Source organism: Daktulosphaira vitifoliae, unplaced genomic scaffold (genome assembly GCF_025091365.1).
Source record: "Daktulosphaira vitifoliae isolate Bord-2020 unplaced genomic scaffold, ASM2509136v1 Scaffold_4, whole genome shotgun sequence".
Lineage (NCBI taxonomy): Eukaryota > Metazoa > Arthropoda > Insecta > Hemiptera > Phylloxeridae > Daktulosphaira > Daktulosphaira vitifoliae.
The window spans coordinates 37,386,133-37,405,782 of record NW_026099575.1 but is presented as its reverse complement, the minus strand read 5'-3'; the positions used below and the strand labels follow the sequence as shown (position 1 = coordinate 37,405,782).

The window sequence follows — 19,650 nt, the reverse complement described above, 5'->3', positions numbered from 1 at the left end:
AAAAAAAAAAAAAAAAAAAAAAAAATAAGAAAAACTTAGCCTTTATCCCAACTTCATAATAAAAAACACTTAAATTTAGTTTTTTTCTTTGCCTTATTATTTAAAAAATAATGTAGTTCATTGATTAATATATTAAGTATGTAATTATTAAAAATATAAATATTATCCCTAATATAAAATTTGATTAAGGTTTCAGAGTATTTTATGAAAATGAATATCAATAGCTTATAATTCAAATAATAATAATTTAGCCCTCATATCAAATTATTAAAAAAAAACCTTGTAGGAGTTTCTATCTTAGTTTTTTTGACTTTATTCTTTCATGGAATGATATGGTGATGGTCGCAACTACTAAATTGAAGGCCTGTGTATAATTAATAGCCTCACCACATTCCATCATTATAATTTTAAAATTGTAGGCCATTTCCCAATGTATGCAGGCTTAAAATTGATGTTAAAATGATCTATATCATAATTTTTATGAAAATGAGATAATATCACATTTTTTATCAGTAAATCTTCTAACACTACATTATTTTATACTAAAATTTCTATGGTCAGTTTATTAGAAATTACTAAAAATTAACTCAAAATAATTAGAATGGACATTTTTTTTTTCGTTTTATGTAAATTGCATTTAATCAAATTCAATGTTTGAAATCCTTTCAAAAATGTAGATTTAATTTATTTTGCTTTTTGATATTTATTTTAAAAATACAAAAGCAAGAGTAAATTTTTTGTACTTAGTAAAATTAATTATATTTAAAATTTAAGTACACCAAGATAAAGCAAAATTAAGGGACTTAGTCTCTCAACTTCTTGGAAATATTTTAAGTTTAATATTTAATATTTTTAAGACTAGATAAATTAATCAACTTACCATTAAGCTCTTCGATCTGTCTGTTTTTATTTCCTTCTAAAACAAAATAAATAATGCTTAAATTGATTCAAGTTTTGAAGATTAATAAAACATTGTTTTGTTCAATTAGAAGTTATGGGTTAATTAAATAATAATATTTTCAAAGTAAATAAATTTATTATTAGTCCATAATAGAACTCTTTCTACTTGAAATAATATACCACAACAAACATTTATATTGACATATTTATATTAAAAACAACAAAACAAAGAAAAAAAGATTTTATTTTATTTTTACATTCATTCATTTATGAATTATGCATCTAGCAAAACTTTCATTAGCATTAATAATAAATTACTTTTTTTTGAACAGTATTTGAACCATTTGTATTAGATGCACATGATATCACCATCAGGCTTAAAACTGTTTATTCTTTGGCAAATTGATACATATAACAGGAATCTATTAAACATACCTTTATTAGTATTATTATATAAAATTTTAATACTAGTTACCAACTAAATTGACTAAGTTTTAAAAATATAATAAAAAATAGTTAAGTAATGGATTTAAGATTTTTAAAACCTTGGTACTCAGTGAGAGAGTTCAAATTTTGATAACTTATCATCATTAAATAAATTCTCATCATTGTACTGAGGAATTTTAAGATAATTTATTATAATATACTCATTAATAAGCAACAAATAGGTTTAGGTCTAAAATTGTTTAAATTATATCAATTATTATTTCAATTATCCTCTAAATATATATATTCCATAAAATAATAAAAAAGAATGAGAAGCCTACAATAAACATGGAAATATTAGTCAGATAGCTAAGTGTAATATTAACATATTCACATTTTCAAAAGAGACAAAAATATCTGAAATTATTATACTTTTGACACGTTTTTTTTTTTTAAATTTCAGCATTGGAATGAGAAATGATGCAATAAATCCAACATTTATAAAAAAAATTAGACTTCACATTGTTCCAATTCAAGCTGTCACGTGGTCAAAACTGTACATATGAAGTTTTATGCACAGCTAAAAGTTTACAACTTGAAAATTATATTTTTCAAATTGAACAATTAAGAAAAATAAAAAACTTCATATTAATGATAGCATCTCAATATTTTACCAATAAAGTTTTTAAAAAATTGAGGAATGGTTTATAAACTTTACTTCTACATAAGAAAATATTAATATGTTAAGATGGAAGGGATTTATAACTGTAATTAAATTACAATTAATACTTTTTTAATCAAATGTTTAGTTATAGCATTCAGTGAGAGAGTTCAAAATAACAATCAATGGTCTTCATTTAAATATATTCACATCATTATGCATATATAGAATAAAACATTTAATTACTACAATTTTTTTTTTTTTGGTTTCATATATTTCTTGATTTTAAGTTTATATAATATGTTTCCATTATATAGTATGTGGACTTATTTTTTTTATTATTACACATCATTTTGTCACAAACTCTACCTCTGCTGTATATATATGAAAATGTATTTAATAACTTCTGAAGTACTAGTTTAAAAACTGCTATTTACCAATTTTATTCTTAAGATTATTATTATTTTTAAACTAGTTTAACATGTATGTTGCCATTTTAAAAAATTAAGTCGAATTAAAAAAATATTTTATAATTTGTAAATCAAGAATTATATGCATTTTCTTAACACAATTATTATTTTAAGAGCAACAGAGTTGGAAATTAAAAAAAAACAATAATTTTATATAAACTTTCATTGAAATTATGATGATTATCTTAAAATAAAATAAAGTACACAAAACATCACCTAAATCTGAACTATCAATATTAGAATATATATATTTTTTAGCTGTATGTTAACAATATTTGTAGGTTTTGATTCATAATATTAAAATTCAACCCTATGAATTTTTAGGGAGGCTATTACCCCTCCTAGACATCTTCTGACTACAGTTCTGATAAAGGTTTACAATTACAAATTATACATATAATTATATTCCACGAGAAAAAAAATCGTTCAAATTTTATAGGATTAAGAATAACAAGTATCATAATAATACATTTTGTAAAAAATTTAAGTGTACCTTCATCATATGTCTAAATAAAATTAAAAAATCTAAGAAATAACGCAACATTCAAAACACGAAGGCACAGACTGACACGCCGAGTACAAAAAAACACAATATCAAAATCTACCACTGATATTTCAAAATACTATTTAGTGATTAAGTTGATGATGATACATCAACGATTGTGGTATTATTAATGTTAACCATCACCACTGTTACTTATTAAATCAAAGCTTTGCTGGCGTCGACGCTATCAGTAACTATACTAGCAGTAATACCAACTAAACACACATGGAATATTTGCAAAATTAAGCAACGTCATCACTGTTAATAGTGTATTAACAAAAATCAATTCACTACTTAATGTTTTAGGTGTAATAAAAAGTGCAGAAATAATGATACAAAAAAATCTTATTTCTAAATCTACACTAAACCTAAATACGGAAACTTGAAAATTTTCTAAATATTGAGTGGCAAGATTTGCTAGTCACTATAAAATTACAATTTCATAAAAAACGATAAAAGGCATTTGGAAAAAATGCATACTAAGATAACATAGAGCTCTTTAAAGTCGATAGATTTCCACTTCATTAGGATGTATATATTTACTAAAACAAAATGGAATGTTTACCTTGAGACGACATAAGATCGTAAGTAGAAAATCCAGAAATCGTAATATATCACTATGCAAATATATTAACTTAACATTGGTTTTAAAAACTAATATTACACTAGTAACACAGATTCGTTAAAGATTTAGTCATAGGATTAATAATTATCTTAAAATTTCTTATCAGTAATATTTATGCGATTAAAAAATAAATCATTATTAAAAAAAAAAGAATGAAATGAGTTCAATATAGAAATTTACTATTGAAGCACACACCGACAATTTTTCGTTCATCTTATGCATAATCAAAACAAATTAGAATTATAGATTGTTATTAACGTTTTTAACGGGATGAGAGGAAAACAACGACAGACGAAGTAGTACACGAGCGACGCTGTAGAAATTAGACACACGACCGAACGGTGCTCGAGAGGGCATCGTTCTAATGTAGTCGTGTCGGCCAATCGCCGACGATCCGGTTCACCTATTCCGTTCAGTCAAACTTCACTCCCTCCGTTTAGCACAGCGGCGCAACAATAAAAATTGATCCAGTACAACGCGGACATACGGCAAAACACCGATGGCTACAACAGACGTTTCATTTTGTCTTTCTTTTCATTCCAAACACTACCGTTCACATCAACTAAACGTCCCGGTGCGTTCTTACGACACATTTAAATTTATAATAATAGTTGAACTTACAATAGTAGATAAAACCTAAATGAAAATGAATTACATAAATAAATAACTCATGCTAAATTATGAATCGGAAGAAATTATACATATCTTCTAATGACTAACATCACTAAAAATAGTTTTGCATCAGAATACCATTAGTACACAAACAACAATGATATGAATAAATAAAATAATTTTAAAAATAATATATATATATATAAAATTATTGTTAAACCATACCACAGAATTAGAAAGTAAAATTAACTGTAAAGGTAAATATAGTAGAAGTGGCTTCTGAACGACCTACACAATTTTACTGCAGCCACAAAAATAAATGAATGAAAATAAAGAACTAATTTTATTCAATATTATAGAAGAGTATTTATTCAACAATACTAGTTGGTTCTCTATCATACAGAACTAACCCTACTAAAAACGAAAACTTTTTATTACATAAATTATTTGTTAAATTGTATTGACGAACCCCCTTAAATTAACACAAATAACAAAAAAAAATTATTATTCCAAAAGTAAAATCAATTTTTATTTCCCTATTTATACCCTGATTACAAGTTTAAGGATATATAAGAATAATACATGAATAAATATAAATTTGTTTATTAAATATTTAATAAATTGTTTAATGGCAAACGGCCATTTGCACATATGAAAATTGATATAAAACATGACACATTTTTTTTCTTTTAATTTATAGTACGTAACATAAGCTTTAATTTAACATATGTTAATGGAAGCAGTATTTCCGGGACATTTTCAAAAGTTAAGTTAAAAAAATTAACTTTTGTGAATATTTTGCTATTTTTAAATTCGTCCCTGTAGGCAAGTAAAGGGCCAGTTTTCAAAAAAATTATATCAAGTGAAATATAAATATCTAAGGTGTCTATATAACAAAAAATTATTTTGATTTGTTCATTTTTGAAAAAGTTATGGTAGTTTTAAGAAAAAAATATCAAAATTTACCGATTATAAACATTGTAATTTTTTGGGGGATTTCCTCCATTTACAGGGAATTTTTTTTAACTTTAAATGTCTTCAACTAGATACAATTTGTGATTTTTTGACATATCGTTGAAAGAAATCGGCCCGGTGAGAGTTGAGAAGACAAACTTAAAAAAAAAAAAAAACAATAAAATTAACATCTTTTCGGGTTCGCATCGAAGATAAAAATAGCAAACTATATAAAATCTGTTTTTGTGTCCTATTAAAAATTTGACGAAAAATAGATAAAAAAAAAAAACAAAATAATACAAACATTTTTCTATTAAAACTTAATAAAGAGGTCGTTGACTTATGGCTGCCGTGATAAACAACGAGTAAGTGAAAGTCGTCTAACGCTAGTTCACGTAAAACATTTTAATAACTATTTATCAACCCTTATACAAAATTAAAAATCCGACACTAGATTGCCTGTAAACTACATTTTTAATATCATGCATTATACAAAACGTTAATACCGATGGTCGATCATAACTGCTAACGGTTCAACCCTAATTGTTTTTTTAACGGTATTGTAGAGATATATAAAAATAAACATACTCGAAGACTTCAATATGTTATAGCATAGCTATAGGTTAAAATGTCGCTTGGTCCCCTGAGGGCCACGGGGAGGTATAATTTATATTGTATACTAAAAATTAGTAATGTAAAAAAAAAACCAGTGTGTAAACTATTGGTCACACTGCTTGCTAAACCGTACCTCGCGCGCATGTGTAAAACGACCATCCACCGCATTGGATGCTGTACACTAAACAAAATCGCTAAGAGCTCGCGATCAAGGTTATATTTCACTGTACAATAATACCGTAATGTAACTGCGTAATTTATCCTGAAATGCTATCACTAGGTTTTTCTCTCAATTACATGCTCATAATCACAACAGCCAATTTTTATCAAACGGAATTAATACCTACCAAACATTAATTTTGTTAATACAAAAATTTAGTGATACTCGATTGTCTGGTCGTTACTAATACAATATAATAAAAGCCGTATAGTAATGGCACACCCGTCGTAATAAGCCTCACTTCATATTACTACAATAAAATTTAAAAATGGCCGCCAACGTTCAATTTAAGTAAATAACACAACATTTCACAAACAAGAGCATTTTTTAGGTTATCAATAATGTTATTATTACGTTTTCATTATCAATCGGTACTAATGGCAATTAATGAAAGTATACCATAAATTTAAAAACTTTGTACTTCAATGATATAAACTTTAATTAAAATTCTTAATGACAAAATTATATTTTATTTAATTAAAAGAAAAAATATACTCGCACTGGAACTCATGACTAAAATAGATAATGTAATTAAGTAATTTGTATATAGATTACGTTTCAAACACACCAGAAATTTACAAAAAAAAATAAAAATCGTTAATTAATTTGGTTATAACTTGAATGTTTTAATCAATATTTGAGTAGTTTTAAATGAAACGACTTAATCCCTTGTCTTAAGAATATACAATAACCTAATTCAAAGTACCAGATTTAAAGATTTTGGGTTCGTCCTAGGCCCATTCCATAATTTAACAAATAAAACTGTATTTCTCTGTTTAGATTTTTCTTATCAACCAGGTTTGTTTGATACCAGTCAATTTAAGTTAAATTGGTGTATACAACGGATAGTGTTGAATGCAGTAGTTTTCCCTTGCCTTCTGCATTGAGGATATTGTGATTTTTGTCGCTGTAAAACTCCAGTTTGATCAACCATCCACGAGCCTATAGCTTTTAATTATTAATGACTATTATAATTATGAATGATGAACAAAACAATTTTAATCAAGGGTATTGAAGAAATTACTTTCCAAAACACTTATTTAATTTCTTCAAAAACGTAGAAAATAAAGCTTATTGCTACTTAAAACTACATCTTAGAATAGTACAAAATTAGGCCCTAAAAAATATTACAAAGGATAAGTATTTTCCTCAGATTTCTAAATATGAACACATTGTATTATGTAATAAAATCAAAAACAAAATATTTACTGAAAGATAAATAACAATAATAAAAAAATTCAAAACTAATAAATTACATGAAAAATAATAACCAAAGACTTGTATTCATAGCCCGGATTGTATTTCAAAAAGGAAGCTAAACAAAATTTTTTTCTCTTGCATATAATACTAACTAGTTAACAATATATGTATAGTAATATTATGTCTATGGGGTCTATATATATATAATAATGATAATAATAATAATATAATTTGAAAATAATTGGAGGAAAGGCATGAGTAGACCTCCACAAATATCTGTTTTTAGTATTTATACAACTGGATATAGCACTATAAAATTTACATTTAATGTAATTTTCATAGGAAATACATATTTTATTTCACTATAATTTAAATTTAAAGACATATTTACTACAATGTAATAACATTTAGTGTTTTTAGTTTAATGAAAAATTATTATTTTGATTAGATTACAAAAATCTCATAAAATCTATCAATTTAGATCGATCTTGAATAAAATTAAAAATTAAGAAGAATTATAATAAATACATTGGCAGAGTTTTTTTCTTATAGTTTGCCCTAAACTCCTTTTTGTTTAATATACCATGGGTTAGATTTTTTAATATTATTATGAAAAATATAATAAAAAAAAATATAATATTTTATCACACAGAGACACAAAATTAGTATTATATAACGGGAATTTTAAACTTGGAAACTGCTTCTTTATAATTTTTGATATCAATTTATTATTAATACAAATAACTAAATTTTGATGACAAAAAAAGCCTTTGATGGTCATTATAAATTTCTAATTATCAACTTTTCCAAAAATTGCACAAGTGATAGAAGTCAAATATTCAAATTTAATTATCGTAGTTCATCATCTTTTTTTGTAAATGATTAAAAATATAATTTTTTATATAAAATGTTTTTTTATAAAAATTAATTTTACACACTGTCTATAAACACTGGTAATATTACAATATGCAGATAGCATAAGCTTAATAAAAAAAAAAGGTAATAAATAAATAATTAAACTTTCAAACATTCATAAATTTTAAAAATTGCAATAAAATGAATAACTGCAATAAATGGAGCATTAATAATAAATAAAAATCAATAAATATTAAATTTAACCTAAATAATAAAGTATTAATACATATTTTTTTATAATATATCATTTATAAATTGTTTAACGGCAATTCGAAGAACTACAAGAATTACAAAATAACTTATTAGTTTCTGTAGTATAATTAAAAAATAAAATAACTTTAAAATATGGAAATATTAATAATTATGAACTTAACCATAAAAAACTTGAAGCAATTTATAAAATACCCTAGTCTAAAATACATTAAAAATGAAATAAAAGGATTAAAAATAATAACTTTGAATAGTTTATAATACAACATTACTAAAAATAATAATATATATTTTAAGTAACACATACATATATATATATTTTTTGTGTTTATGATACTTGAAAAATAAAACAATTTATTGGTCCTGAAGTATAGTAGATTATGATTAATTTTCAATAGTAAAACTTAAATAAACTGATACTATTAAGGACCAAAAACAGCTGCTTCATTAAATTACTTATATTTGAGTAATGAAATATCCAAAAAATATTCAATTGCAAATTATTTTTTTATTTTTGATAAGTCAAAAATTTTAACAAAATTAAATAGACTAATTCTTCTTTTTTTAAAAATTCCAACTTGAAAATATAAAATTATCGCAGACTAGGTTTAATGTTCCATATGAAGTTCGTTTTTCTTAAATACCTATAGGTCGGTTGATTTTTACCTCAACATTTTTGATTACATCCTCCGTATTTTGATTATATTTTCATTAAAGGTCAAAGTAAATTTATTTAATGACTATCACACAAAAATATAATAAATACACCGACTATTGTTATACATTTAAGATTGTTTCGTACATCAATCGTCAAGTCTAAGTTAAACGGTGAAAAAACCAACTTTAATATGTCGCAATTGAAAATGACTATAAGTGTAATGTAATAGTAGAAGCTTTTTTCTAAAAATAAAATGTAAAACCCATAAAAATTTCTACATACCTTATGTTAATATGTTCTGATATTATCACAGGAATTAGTAGTCAGACAAGATTAATAAAACCGACAATTTTTCACCGATATTTCAACGCGAAAACGTCAACACTCGCGAATCGTATCCAAACAAGACACAGCAGACGCCATTTTTGTTTATGATTAAAACGGGACAAGACAACGAAAATATACAGCGCCGCAGTAATACCGCGCATCTGTCCGGCCGAACCATCGCAACTACTCGCGAATGCGCATAACACAATCCATGGAAGAATAAATTTTAGCCCGCTATTAATAATCAATTTTATAACTTTTAGTTTTATTTAATATAAAATAATTATAAATAAAAAGTACATACTCCATAGAATATAAAAAAGTACATAAATATTACAAGAATACTTAGTTTGTATCGTAAGTGATACTAATTAGTTCTTAAAAAAAATTGAGTTTTAATTTTGTTCATATTATGTTTTTAAATACTAAAAAGTTTGTTAAATTTTATTATAAAAATTATTTCTAAATGGTAGTTTGGTATAATTTGAATTGTTAAAGGTTAAGATTTCAAATAAACTTACTAATTTTTGAAGAATTTCAAAATTTAAATTTTACAGTAGATATTAAATTTTTGTGGTGTTTATCAGTTGTAATATTTGTTCAATATTATTGCAATTTTCTATCTGTCCGATAGAACACTGTCTTCTTCTTAGCAAGTATAGTTAGTATAATTTTACTAAAGGAGAAGGTTACAACTTATTTTGAAAGACAATTTTTATAAATTGTACCTATCGAATAACAGTACAATTTTTATCGTTCACTCACTGGATTGCAATAAGAATTTTTCTAATTTAAAATATACCATAATTAATCTTATTAATTTAGATTGTTTTATCATAATTCTTAGTGCATTTTTGATATCAATATTAGTAACAACGATTAATAGGTTATGTAATCGACTGATGTCAGTCGGTATGGAAATTAGTCTCCAATTGTTTATGGTAGTATTTAAATTAGTGCAAGAGATAAAATTTTAAAAACGTCCGTTTATTTGAAAATAATTCTAAGTTTGAGAAGAAGGGTATTGATCTTTTAATGCACTTTGTATCCATCCACTAATTATCAAAATTTTCCTTTAGATTATATACGTTAAAAACTTGTATTACTCATTTGTACATTTTTTTTGAGAGTAGTTACTATTTATATTGTACTATAGTACAATATATAACAATAATACGTATTATAAAAATATATTTAGATTTGGACAGTTTGGCATGGTGGTCACCTCAGAGGAAGTGTCGGCTGTGGTCAAGTGAGTCCGCGTCAAAAATTTGAGTCCCAGCCTGGATGTCTCACCAAACCGGAAGTGGCGGTTGGCAACGATCTCGCTCCGGAATGGTTAAATGACGTAGTGGTCGAAAATTCCTATTTAATTTATGTCAGTTTTAAACAAGGTCGTATTTAGAATTTTGGTATAGGGTGGCATCATGAACTTATGTCCCAATTTTTTTAGAATCACGTTTTAATAATATTGATGAGCAAAAAAATCAACGTTTTCTCTAATATTAAAATTAGTCTCTAAAAATGCTTGATGGCCTATTGCCCTTCTGAACCACCTCTAAATACTGAATTCATGGCTGTATATTTAAAAAACTAATTTTTATTTATCTCATTAAAAGTTGCTTTATAATTTCCTAATTGTTTTTATTTAATAATAGTTATCATAAATAAAATTAGTATTGTATGGTATGTAACGAAGGGCCGTTTTTATCACACCTAGATATATCAAAATAGAGCGTTGGACTTACCATTATTTATTTTAATAAATCTTTTTTTCGAGGCATTAATATTCTAAAAAGCTATGAACTATCCTCTTATCACTAACTGTGACCATAGTATAATATTTATTATTAGCATGAATTTTTCAGAATTTTCATACGGTTTATATGATCACAAAAAATTTATAGTTTCGTGTAGCGTTTCCATATATTGAAGTTAGTATATATATTTCACAACATATTTTTAAAATATCTGCTAAGCTTATTATTAAAAATAATTCTCATTTTGTGTATAAATTATTTAGATAAAATTTATTTTCACTCGGTTCTAATCTTTATATCCCCACCTTCCTAAAATATATTTTTTACATCATATATAACACAAGTAAAAAATAAAGAATATTTCATTAAAAAATAATGTTGGTGAACGATAAGGGAAAACATTGGATAATACTATTTAACAACATTTGTTTAACTTAATAAAATAATGTTTTAAATTTTAATATATCTTAATTACATCATCAACTAAGTATTTAAATTTTTTTTACATACATTTTTAAATTAAAACCGTATAGATTTAATAAAAGCTAAAAAGAAGACATATTAATATATATATTTTTTTGTTAGAAAATATTTTTAAAAATTTAATACTAAACAATATAGTAAATTATTTTTAACACTAGAAAGCAAAACAAATTAAATTTTCTAGCCATGTAATTAATATACTCTATGAATTAAGATAAATACTAAAAAAATAAGTACAGATTAAATTTTTACAACAAAAACAAGTACGAAAACTACTTGCTAATGTAATTTTTTTCATAATAGAAAAAGTAGATAGTAAATTTTTATTATTAAGTTTTGAAATTATATGTAGAAATAATATTAAATACGTTACAACAGTAAAATTTTTTTTTTTTTCGAGTAGCAAAATGTTAATTATTTTATGTCATAACTACGTTATTAAATAAAATATGAGTCAACAGATTAGAAATACATAGTTAATAGTATTATGCTAATTTGTAATAAATATAATTAAGGAATGTACAATTTATATTTTAAAATCTGGCCTAAATTTTGGTAAACATCTACAACCTTAAAATTAATGATCATTATTCATAAAATACTTTAATTTTATTTATATCATTGGCATTGTTTCCAAAAATATTTATATCATGAGATTGGTAGAGATGAATGTGAATATTTGATTAAAATAATAAAATTTTAAAATTATGTATGTACAATAACCTCCATAAATATTCTAAAAAATAGAAAATAATATTTCAACTTAATAATGTTTAACAAATAACTCATTGATAGTTACTTAAGCTCGATAACTAAGTATATGGTTTGTTTAAACGATACTATTAATAGACTAAAAATACATTATTTTTCTTATACTTTTCTTTAAATTATATTCTTTATGTGAATCATTATATACATTTCAACACCATTTTGTGCACACAAAGTAAATAATATTGATGGGAAAAAAGAAAAAATTTGTAAAAAAATATTCAAAGTTTCAATTTATAAAATTAAAATATATGCATGATATATTTTAAACTTTAACATTATTTTTCAAAAATTATATTGTTTTATTTAATTTTTTTTATATACAAAGTATAATTAAAAGTATGACTAAAAAATAAGTAGAGAGTTTATAGTTTTATATAGAGGTAGATATTCACATATCAAGTTTAAAGTAAATTGTTAGTATATTGTATTGTCAATAAGGTTTTAAAATAATAATAATACAAAAGCTATAATACACTAAGGTTTAACTCAATTTTTCATTTATAAAATTATTTAGTTTGTGTTCAGGGAGAGAGACTAAAGCTGCCAATACATAAATAAATGATTTAAATTATTGATTAAATTATCTAACTCAGTATAATCTAAAGGTAGTTAAGTATATTTATAGAACATTAAGTTCAGTTAATATATAAAAAATCTTAAAAGAGAAAAATGAAATTATGTATATTTTTAGAATCATTAAGTTATCCTTATTTTTTTTTTTTATATAGTTAACATTTTGATTCCACAACCAAAATTGTAATTAAGAAATCAATTTGATTTAGTTGTTAATTATGTAATGCATGCATAAATTAATAAAACTGTGATTTCTACACCTTTGGTACAGGAACACATACAGATTTAATAAAATAGTTTTTATACTTAAAGTAATGCTAACTACACTTACAGATGCTAGGAAATAAAAAAATATACATATGAGGAATATACCAAACCTTATAAGGTAAACATAATTATTTATTTGTTGACGAGATTCAATGGAGTTTCATCATGGACTGGTTCTTCTATTATTGTTTGAACAGCTGCAGAATTAGGAGATGGTGGTTGTTCAACTTCATACCCTTCATCATCATCTATTTTTATGGCTTCCACTTTTTTAATTTTGATTTTTTTCTTATTCATGCTTATGTCCATACCTATATAAGAATAAACTGTTAAGTATTTTCATTGCTCCAAAGTCAAGTCGGACGACTCCGTTTATAGGGAAGTTTTTTTCCACATTTTCATTTCACTTTTTAACCAATATAATTATAAAATATACCATTAAAAATAAAAAAAATGATTTTATAATAATATAAATAAAATTACAGTTTTTAAAATAAAGCGATACAAGTAAAATTTATGATAAAATAAAAATAAGTTAATTGATTTTTTACTAAGCAAGAAATATTGAACAACCACCAAAATAACTGCATGTATATAGAAGCCATATTATACTAGCCATAAGAGTTTAATTCACCCATCACATTTTGTATATTACATATTAAATAAAAAAAAAACTATAACAAAATATTTGAGGATTGACATAATACTATATTTTTAGATGAACTACAGTTACATTAAAAAATTTCAAATAAACATAAAAATGTACAAACACATAAATTTAAAAGTATGTGAAAAAAAGACAAATAACAAAAGATATGCCACATAGAAATTTTTTACTTAAGTTTCAATACAAATTTTGATTTTAAAGAGTAAAAACAATTCAGTTATTTGTTTTTCTATTGAATATATTAACTTTAATATATTTTAAAAGACCAAATTACTTTTGATAAATATATTTTATCTAATAATAGTTTTCTTTTTACAAACAACTTTTTGAAAATAGAAACATGAACTATGTCCCATATTTTAATTCTCACAAAAAATGTCAATAATCAAGGCTTAAAATTATTTTCACATTAGTTTGTTTTTATACATTCTAATTTGAATTTGTTTATTGCTTAAAATACTGGGGTTGTGTCAACAAAGTAAAATTATTCTTATAATTTAAATGTTGCTGTTATAATATGTAATTAAGTTAAAACAAAAAAATAAGTTATTAAATCTAAGCATTACAAGCAATTAAATTGAAAAAATTAACATGAGTTAAAACTTAATATCATCTAGTGTTACCGCTTTGGCATTCTTACCTGAAGCTTGCTCAATAATCTTGTAATTTTGTCCTGACCACCATTTAATTATAGTTTTAATGTGCTGTGATCGCATAAATATATTAGTGTACCAACAAAATAATAATAAAATACAAATTTGGCACTTAGCTAAGTACTACTACATGACAAGTGAATAATAAAGTATCTAGGAAATTGTTAGTTTATGATAGAAAGGAGGCGTCCGAATTTTTTTTTTTTGTTTTTTAAATATTAAGGTGTATAGTGTATTTCAAGATTATATAAGAAGAAAAATGTACTAAAAAAACTTTCTAGCAAAAGTAAAAAGGTGAGAATGCTAACCATTATCAGAACGTTTTCTACGTTGCCTGGTGTGAATAGTATCACGTCGCATAGTTGGGGGTCTTATTTTTCCATGCAGTTTATAATATAATCCACAAGCATTGCAAACTGGATCTTCATTTAATCGTCTCCATATTGTTGAACAAGTTGTTCCACAATTACTACACATTCTTTGAACAGACGATTCCCTGGCCTAAAAAATAATATAAGAATGTTCATATTTATTCATGTATCAAAGTTATAATATGATGTATCGCATTCATCACACACTATCATATCACTTAAAACAAAAGTGTATTGATACACCCAAACCCAACCAAACAAAAGTAGTAAAGTTTTTTTTAACACAATGACTTTTGTGTTGCAGATTTAAAACCTAAACTGAGTCTTTTTTTTAGATAATAATTAACAATACATTATCTAAGACTGGTTATGATTTTCTGAAGGTAACATTAACAATAGTGATAAAAAAAAATTTTACCGTGCGTTTTCTAGGTATATTAGGTGAAGCATTCATATCTTTAACTTGCTGTTGTACTTGATGGCCATCTGAATATCGTCTTATTGTGGCTTGCGTTTGATAAATTTTACGTTTTTGGTCAGAGGAAACTAGTTTGCCACGAACTACAGTGGCTCCTTTAGGAGTACCAGGTGACTGACCATCATCACTTTCAGTAGATAATTCTTGAATATGTGTGGCTGCAAAAAGTAACATGCCCATACGATCTGAAGGATCAGTTGGAGCATTAGATTGTCCTTGACTATTAGCCCACTCGCCAACTTGCATCACTTGAGGACGTAATTCTGAAGTTGTACCATCAGGATTCTAAATTTTTTTTTTTTATTAATTATCATTATGTTTAAAATTTAATAACTATGTTACACTATTATATTTTAATTCTATGTATTTTACACAACTTCTAATAGTTATAATAGTATTAAATATATTAATTTATAGCTAAATTAAACATAAATAATATCAAAATTATTTGTATAAAATGATAAAGAGAGATAATAATGAATAGTAAGTAAACTAACCTTTGTTTGAAAAATAAGTGTTTGGCCACTACCTTGTAAATTTGGCCAAGCATAAGCTGGCTTAACAATAACTGCTGGTGAATTAGATCGAATTTTTTTTGTTGTCCAATTAGGACCATTTCCTTCATCTGAAGAGTTAGTGTCATCTCCAGCAACTTGTGCTCGGAATCCACTCAATTCCAATGCTCTTGTTGGACAACTTTGTTTACGACGATCTTTACCAGTACTTGACGTCTATAAAAAATAATTTGAATGTTTTTATTAAAAGTATATATAAAAAAAAAAAAAAATAGTTACCCAAGAAGTTGGAATGCAGTTCACAAGAGAGAATTGTTTTTGACCAATTTTATGAGTACCATTAACAATTGTACCATTTACAATAGGAAACTGAACACTAGCAATGACCTTTGGTCCCCCTTGGTGGTCATAATTTTCAGAGCCATCATCATTTTTACTATTATAATAATAACTTTAAATTAATGAAAAATAATATTATATTTAAATTAAGATACTAACTATTCCTCTTCATATTCATCATCAGGCTCAGTTTTTACTACGATAATATTTTCATCATCATTATATGTACCATACTCAGCATTGTTATCTGTACAGATAGTATCATCACCAGATACAGTTTCTTCTGAATCATGAGCTATTGTTACTTCAGCGGCCATTTCATCACAACCTTGAATAACTTCAACTATATATTTATAAATAATTTTCTGAATTAAAATACATGTCACATGCAACTTTTTATTATACAATATTTCTAGTACTAGAAATGAATATTTTTTTATTGAGTATATACTTTAATTTTTAATTTTAATAATATCTGATTATAAAGGTTTTTAAATTATTACATTATATTTAGATAAATTAAAAACAATTTTTTTAATTTGATAAATTTAAGACTAAAAAATTTTCTCTTCAAGGAAAATTAAAAGTAGAATACATAATTTTCATATTCACTGAATAGAAAGATGGGACACATAACAGACTTCTTTCATCTAAATATCTTAAACTTATGTTAACTTTTAATTCATTTTACTTACCATGCGACGCAAGTGACGCATTAGTTTCATAAGGTGGTGATGTAGTAGAATTATTATTACTTGCAGAATTTGTAGTTTTAACATAACGAGCATCAACTCCTAAACCTGAAGATGATGAATGATTTGAATCAGCAGGGCTATATACATATTCAGTTTTTGGAGAATTTTTAATTTCTTCCTACGAAATAATTACATTTATATAAGTTTTGCTTGTCATATCTATAAAGATTGAATCAAAGTTAAATTAAAAATAGAAGAAATTTACTGCTGATGATTTTTTAAGCATATCATGAAGAACACGTTCTTGACGCTTGTAGGTTTCTCTATGACTGTAACATTGTTCTGTATTTTGTACACACTTTGAGCAAAGTTTATTAGGCAAATCCTTAGCATCAGTAATTTGGACCTTAAAAATAAAATAAATTATATAATTTTTTTCAAAATTAAATTACAAGTGAGATATTATGGATTTTAAATTTAATAATAGCTGTTTCATATCAAAAAACTACCTGTTACCAGTTATATAAAACAAATAAAAATTAATAGTTTCATATGATAAAATAATCAGTCCACATAAATGAAAATAATTGTTATGCTATATTGAAATTTTCAAAGAATAATAAATATTTGTATTTATTTAAGGATATTATTTTAAAATACTACAATTAACTTTTTTTTAACCAAGTTTTATTTTGAAAATATAAAATTCTTATATCTTAAAAGGTTTCAACAATCAGGTTAATAATATTTTTCTTCACTCAAATATATTTTACATGATTATATGCTCTAGAATTTTAAAAGCAAAAATTAAATAATTTGATTAAAGAAAATTGTGAGGATTATGATTTTATTTAATATATAACAAGTTGTAGATTTAACTCAAATAAATTTTAGTGCAGTTTAACTATCATTAAAAAAAATGTTATAAATTCGATATGATTAGAAGTAATTGCTAATAGAATTTTTATTCTACCTTATGGATAATTTTCAATAAAAAAAACCAAAAAATTCATCAAAAAATGTAACTTTTAATAGTTTAGTAAATACATTATTTGAAACTAACAATAATCAAATACATGAAGGACAATAAATGAATACATTAATCTTTGGACAGTAAAACATTTTGTTTTAGCAATATAAACTGATGTATACTAGAAATGTAATGCTTAAACTCTATTATTAAGGGGCACAGGATACTGGGGCGTCTAAAAATAAAACCTGTTTGAATGGAGTGGGGAGAGAAATAAATGGGTACTATCATTATTCCCGGAGACCAATAAAAAAAAAAATGTGTGATTAGATAAAACGATGAGAAAGGAGATAGAATAAAAACATAAAAATAATACTTTTTATGAACGGTAAAAAAAAAATTGGTAGAATGATGAAATAGAATCGAGAAAAAAAATTAGGAAGATATAAGTAATGAATAGAAAACGCGCAATATAAACAATAATATATCATAATAATAAAATACGTTGAACCATTGGTTTGGTGATTACATATTGCCAAACAATGTTATGGCCTATCAGGCGGCAGCGGACGCCATTATCAATAAAGCGCGCGCCCGTTAATAAATGGTCATAGACAACGGCAAGGTTCAACACTGTGACCGTAGCCGCTGTAGTCTACATAGAACATTATTCTAATACATAATAAATATCATATAATCATCAAAATAGAAACGATGAGATAAAACGAAGGAACCGGGGCAGAGGACAATTATGATAAAACCGCGCAACGCCATTATCGGTCCGCCGGACCGCATTATCACGTTTTTGTATTTTTCCCCATTATCTGTTAACAATATTTTCTTCCTGTTAACAAAACCGCCATAAACAAATTTTGCAGCTTACCCCAAATACACGATATATCTTTTCGGGCAACGAAGGAACCTGGTTATTGAAAACGGATTCACCTTCGTCCACTTGCAACGTGTTCAGACAAAGACGGCATATTTGATAGAGATCCGTCACTGTGTTAATCGGCTGTGGTGGCGGCGGCGGCGGCGGCAGTTTCACTTCGCCGTTACTGTTATCCATCGTTATTTCACTTGTACAGACAAAAACTTGGCTCCAGCTTAAGTTAACGGTTCGCACTAAGTTCAGAACGTCACACTACATAATATTTCTCGCAGACGACCAAAAACGGGACGATCACGATGTGCGGGTGGCCGACGGAAAACGCATACAAATCAACGGTATACACACGAAATGACGCTATCACATATGGACGATTAATAATCTCTCGGTAAACGCAAATGGCGGTCGGTATTGTCGTTGGTAGTGGCCGGAGGGGGAAGGCTATCATCGGTTATGCTCGGCGTGTGCCACCCCACCGCCGTTGCTAATGAATAATTTTCAGGCGTCACCGATGCCGCGCATTATTGAACGGCTACACTGTAATCTAGGCCGGCTGTGTGGTGAGAGTCTTGCGCGCGCCAACAACAAAGGATTGTATACACTCCAAAGACGTTGTATGTACTTTTTTACTATCGGTAGCCGTCAATGAGCTCTGACAATAGAGGACCAATTGAATCTGCTTACTTTAAAGCAAGCGTATCATATTATCATAAAATTTTACCGTAGAATCTATACTTATTGTACAACATAACTTACGAATTAAGTAATGTTCCAATGTACTATTGATACATGTATATTCTATGTTATTTAGATTGTAGTTTGTACATAATAATTTTATTGTAATGGATTTAAAATTTTTCATACCTTTTAATGTTGCCTGTT

At 25.6% G+C, this 19,650-nt stretch overlaps 2 protein-coding genes across 14 annotated transcripts in view; both read right to left on the bottom strand.

Annotated features, from left to right (window-relative positions):
• Window positions 1–9,489, bottom strand: part of LOC126905384 (protein Gawky) — a 28,151-nt gene extending 18,662 nt beyond the window's left edge. For 3 of the 10 annotated variants that reach the window (XM_050685023.1, XM_050685024.1, XM_050685018.1), the window contains exons 1-3: window positions 9,293–9,487; window positions 1,219–1,322; window positions 881–916 (exon numbers count right to left, since the gene is read on the bottom strand). In XM_050685023.1, the coding sequence (XP_050540980.1) occupies window positions 881–916; window positions 1,219–1,272 (90 nt within the window). In that variant the 5' untranslated portion in view covers window positions 1,273–1,322; window positions 9,293–9,487. Of the gene's footprint in view, window positions 1–880; window positions 917–1,218; window positions 1,323–2,950; window positions 3,064–3,566; window positions 3,799–9,292 lie in introns of those variants that run through there. The other 7 variants (XM_050685020.1, XM_050685019.1, XM_050685015.1 and 4 more) reach the window with 6 other exon arrangements.
• Window positions 9,490–13,016: 3,527 nt separating this feature from the next.
• Window positions 13,017–19,136, bottom strand: LOC126905394 (uncharacterized). Of its 4 annotated transcripts, XR_007703992.1 has the most exons (10): window positions 18,763–19,136; window positions 17,175–17,315; window positions 16,910–17,087; window positions 16,374–16,557; window positions 16,155–16,326; window positions 15,858–16,091; window positions 15,301–15,645; window positions 14,820–15,012; window positions 14,499–14,562; window positions 13,355–13,502 (listed from the first exon to the last, which is right to left on the bottom strand). XR_007703992.1 is itself a non-coding variant. In XM_050685042.1 (9 exons), exons 1-9 carry the CDS (start codon window positions 18,946–18,948, stop codon window positions 13,324–13,326), a joined length of 1,812 nt encoding a protein of 603 aa, XP_050540999.1. In that variant the 5' UTR covers window positions 18,949–19,135; the 3' UTR covers window positions 13,017–13,323. The 4 variants fall into 4 exon arrangements, 3 of the variants coding, with proteins under 3 accessions (XP_050540999.1, XP_050541000.1, XP_050541002.1); XM_050685042.1 differs by lacking the exon at window positions 14,499–14,562 and having other exon boundaries at window positions 13,017–13,502; window positions 18,763–19,135; XM_050685043.1 differs by lacking the exon at window positions 14,499–14,562 and having other exon boundaries at window positions 13,017–13,502; window positions 16,155–16,311; window positions 18,763–19,133.
• Between the last annotated feature and the right edge of the window lie 514 nt (window positions 19,137–19,650).